A 4,990-nucleotide genomic window follows, 5' to 3' on the forward strand; every position below is an offset into this window, starting at 1 on the left:
AGTCATCCAAAACGAGCGGCGTCCGACTCTAATGACGGCATTGGAGGAGTTCAAGCGTAACAACCCAAGTTGGAGCAAGATCAAGTGCGTCTTAATCGACAAAGATTTCACGGAGATGTCAGTACTCAAGATGGTATTTCCGGATGCCATTCTAATACTCTGTCAGTTTCATGTCTTGAAATATTTTCGGGAAGAGATAGAAAGCGCAAACTACAGATTTACGACTTGGCAGAAGCACCAGTTGAATGGGGTCGTGAACTTGTTGGTGTACGCGCAGAATGAGCAGAAAACCCTGACGTATCGTAAGCACATGAGGCGCATCGTGGCTATGGGACGCGGTGACGAAGCTCTCCGAACAGGATCGGGAACTTGTTTGACTGGGTTGGGCACTTGTAGGTACGAGTTGGGTGAAGTTGGTACTGGGTTGGGAGCTGGAATTCATTTGGGCGTGGGTACTGGAGAACTGGGGGATACAGCTAAGGACGACAACTCTACGTTTTCAATGCACCCGTTTGAAGGGTATTTCGTGAAAAATTGGGACTCTTGTCGGACTATGTGGTGTTCTTTCGTGCGGCAAAATGCGGTTACTTTGGGGAACAATACAAATAACCGAATCAAAGCCTCTTGGAAGCAGCTGAAGTAACTTGTTTATTCGTGTATGGGGGTTGACGAGTGTGCTGCATCTATCATGTGCTACCAACTGCATGAAGAGACGAGGTTTTTTGGATGCCGTACACAAGCTGACTGTCGTGCACAACCCAAAGTACGATAAGGAAATGAGGTTCGTCGCTCAAGTGGTCAGTGAAGACGTATGTGAGCTCATTTACGAGCAGTACGAGTATGCAATTACGGGAGCCAAGTACAAGTACTACGAGCCGGTGCCCGATATGGCATTCGAGATGTTTTGTGGTGCTGAACCACTTGAATACTTGGACAAGAAGACACTGCAATGCCTTCGCTACCGGTACCTTCGTAAGAGTATGGAAGAATAAACGAGAGATAGTTTATTGGATCAATTGGCTCAATACATAAGTTCATCCTAAGTGCGTGTCTGTTATCATAAGACTCTTCTTCTTGGGTAGATTGTGCAAGTTATTTTGATTGACTGAGTCCTGCAGGGAGATCTCACACCAGGGTGCGGCACCACACATCATGCAGACTATAAACTGCAGAAAAGTACGTTTTTGACATCCGGATATACGTCTTATGCGTATAGTTTCCGAGCTGGCTTCTTATAAATGGACACCCAACTGGGCTCCGTAAGGGCACGGTATGGGCACTACTGAGCGCTAGATGGGCGTAGGTGGGCTCTGTTGGTTGCAGGAGGCTCGTCTCAGATTTTTGAGCTGAACGTAGGAACAGGTGCCATTTTCAAAACATCCAGTTATCTTTTACTGTCTTTTCTATTCAGCTTGAATTATCCCCGGCTATCTCCCCTTCGTAGATCCTTCAAGATCGAACCACCCATCTGTACCCTTTACAAACACAAGCATGCGAGGAATTACGACGATTACAAGCTTGCTGGAAATTATGTCCTGTCATAATTCTTATTCTGTAGAATACAGAATAGCGCTGTAAAAGGGCTAACCAAAGCTTTATCTACCTATAATATCCTCAGTTTACATTCTACCGTAAATAGGTCGCTTCGCTCTCTTTTGATAAAGAGCGGACAGAGTTTGTATACTCTCGGAAGCTAACTTCCTCTAGCGCAAGGTGCGGAGTGACCCCGTCACAGTCAAAGATGACAAGTTGCTAGGCTATTTAAGCAATTCGACTCAACAAGAAATTCAAAAGGGAGCACAATTTATGGTTTGGTAACACTTATCTCCTCAATCGACGGCTTTAACGTGGAAGCCAGGATCAGAGGGCCAGTTTTTGGGATGCTTTAGTTTTGACACCAGCCGCAAATTAGGCTCACTGTACCCTTGAATGAACATCGATAGTGACAATAAAAGGCGCTCGAAAATGAAAAGACGTCTAAACTGGCGTAAATACACGTTTTTTTATAAAAACGTTTTTATTCCCACTGCCAGGATGGGGGGGGTCTGTATTGCCCGGTTCGGGATCAAAACGCTACACGCTGTGAAAGGAGCGTCCGCGCTGTGTTTGACGCAGTGCTGCAAGCTGCGTTCAATGTCGAGATCATCATTTCCGAGACGTCAGGTAACATTACAGATCGCGAGGACGACGAAATGAACGTCTCGCAGATGTGACTAGTGTCCCAGACCAGCCGAGGTGTCCCTGTAGAGAACGATTTGGTGCATTTCACAGAGTACTTTAATACAGGGAGTGAGTGATAAGAGCGGCAGAGACTGCTACGCGGTCACATCCACAGACTTTGTAGACGAGGACGAGCTGCATCCGTACAGACCGCGGGAGCGCGTTCGACGACACCATGTTGGTGTCGTACCTGGCTGGACACACCGAAGCAGAAAGCTGAAGGCGTGGCATCGTCCTCATACGCTGGGCCTGCACGAATATCCATCACACGAAACTCAACATCTCGCACGGTGCCGTGATGGACCCGCGAGAGACGTCGATTCGATCACAGGGCACGTACCAGGTGTTTCAACTGCCTCTAGGTCTACCTACATAAAAGGCGTGCGTACAGTAATAGAATTTATGATTACGCTCGTTTTTTCTTCTTCTTTCCATCCGAGTGGTAACTACCTGTTTTCTATTTCGCTGGAACACAATGGTCCTTGTCACTTGCGCTTCAGCTTGATCGTGCACAAGCGCCATCCGTTCTGGTTTCGTCGACGAGCTCCAAGTTGACAGGCTCAAACTGCACGATGAACGAGTCTGTCCCCACTTCACGACGCTGTGACGGTATCGCAGACCTGGTAAACGTCGTAGAGTCCGACATGGCAGCCACGTCTCCGACTCGCGTCGCCACGATGGCGCTTGGATCCTATGATCATTCCGACGCAAGTGACAGCGCGCGGGGGCCAATGAAAAAGAAACGCATCTACAAGAAGCGTAAGTCCACGCACGCGTTACGTAAAGAGGAGAAGCGGGTGTTGCAAGCGGAGGTCGCTGCATTGCAGGTTAAACTAAAGAACCTCGAGCTGCAGACGCTCGTGCGTCTCGGTGGGGACGATACTGTGCTAAATAACAAAGCGGCGCACAACGTCGTGCTGCGTGATCTTGTCCAAGAGCAGCACTTGGCGGTGGCCCATGCTCAAGGAAAGTTAATGAGTTGCGCACAACGATACTCGTACCAAACGCGTCCAACAAAAATGTTTATTCACTTGTTAGCTGATCGAGAAGAGCGGCTCGAGACGCTGAAGGCGGTTAGAGGACCCAAACTTTATTATGCCAGAAGGTTTATCCAGCATCGCAGTTTAGGGATGCATCCTACCGCTGAATATTTTCACGAAGAGAGATACGAAACGCCGGAAGGAGACTACTGCAATGTCCGCTTCGATCGTGTACCTTTACGAGGTGTAAAGGGCGGGATTCGAGCAGTGTTGGACGCATTGAAATACGCTGCTTTCAACGCTGAGATTATCATATCCGAGGCTTCGGGGAACCTTACGATCCGGGAAGACGACGATGTGATCGAGGAGGAATGCTCTCAATTACGCTTAGTAGCCAGGACATGTCGAGGCTTTCTGGTAGAGAATAACCTCGTCCATTTTACTGACTTCGCTCATACTGAAGAGGGAAGTTATGCTGTGACTGCCGCAGATTTCGTGGATGAGGATGAGCTCTATCCGTATCGTCCTCAGGAACGCATCCGGAGCGATACCACATCAGCAGTTTTAGTGACGTCACACGCTGATCCGGTTGAAGCTGATATCAATGGAGAACACACATTGTCCAAAGAAGAAGCATTGTGATCACTCGCTGGGCGTTTACCAGGATCTGCCATTCCGAACTGGACGTGCCTCTCGAAACACTCCAGGAGATGCGGGATTTATCCGGACGAGTTTCCCAAACGATCTTAAATTGTGTCCGGGAATCAGTGGGGCTGCCTAAGCAATCTTATTAAGAATTTTTTTCTTATTCTTTTAAAACGCTTACCGAGTGTATATATAACGTCGGCTGCCATTGAAGCATTCGCGAGATGGCAGCATTTCCCAGCATATCGAAACACGTTGGGTCTCCAAGCCTTGTTTAGAGAAGGACGACACGTCATGTAAGCGCGGTCAGTGAGGAAAGATGTCACAGCTAGTAATGTGTCTGTCCTGAAGTAAGGTTTTTGTTTTAAATTAGTCAATCAAGCAAAAAATGTTGTCTCACTCCGGCCGTATTTTACGGTAGGGTGTACCACTAGGATGTCGTCCACATACAGGCAGACCGACAACAAACCGTTAACAACAAACACGCAAAAATTTGCGTACGAATGTATATAATATATACATTCGCAGCGAATAAATATTATTATAATAATATTTATTAGGGTGTACCACTAGGATGTCGTCCACATACAGGCAGACCGACAACAAACCGTTAACAACAAACACGCAAAAATTTGCGTACGAATGTATATAATATATACATTCGCAGCGAATAAATATTATTATAATAATATTTATTAGGGTGTACCACTAGGATGTCGTCCACATACAGGCAGACCGACAACAAACCGTTAACAACAAACACGCAAAATTTGCGTACGAATGCATATAATATATACATTCGCAGCGAATAATTATTATTCTGAGACCGCGTCTAACGAATTGTAACTAATGAACCTAAGTACGAATCACAATTTAAGGCTACCACTCGATAGATGGACGTCTTATCTATCCACAGAGCACTCATACATCCAATTTGGTGAAGGTGGGGCTGAGAACGAGGCCATCAAAAAATTTATCTCGATGTCGAATATGAAATGACAAAATTTTTTTATTGTTGTACTAGACGTAAAATTTAGCGAGGAATCGATTGTTGGCAGTCTTGTGCGCTAAATCACACTCTGAGATGATAAAATTGCGATAGAGTGGAGTGGGCTCAAATTTTTGGGGGTATATTTTGACTTTTT

At 46.3% G+C, this 4,990-nt stretch overlaps 1 protein-coding gene across 1 annotated transcript; it reads left to right on the forward strand.

Moving 5' to 3' along the window:
* Window positions 1-2,792: 2,792 nt before the first annotated feature.
* PITG_06064 (uncharacterized protein) lies at window positions 2,793-3,842 on the forward strand (the record flags this gene model as incomplete). The annotated part of the gene is made up of 2 exons (XM_002998214.1): window positions 2,793-3,090; window positions 3,664-3,842. The coding sequence occupies 2 exons, from the start codon at window positions 2,793-2,795 to the stop codon at window positions 3,840-3,842; spliced, it is 477 nt and encodes a 158-aa protein (XP_002998260.1).
* Between the last annotated feature and the right edge of the window lie 1,148 nt (window positions 3,843-4,990).

Source organism: Phytophthora infestans, genomic scaffold (assembly GCF_000142945.1).
Source record: "Phytophthora infestans T30-4 supercont1.9 genomic scaffold, whole genome shotgun sequence".
In the NCBI taxonomy this organism is placed as follows: Eukaryota; Oomycota; class Peronosporomycetes; order Peronosporales; family Peronosporaceae; genus Phytophthora; species Phytophthora infestans.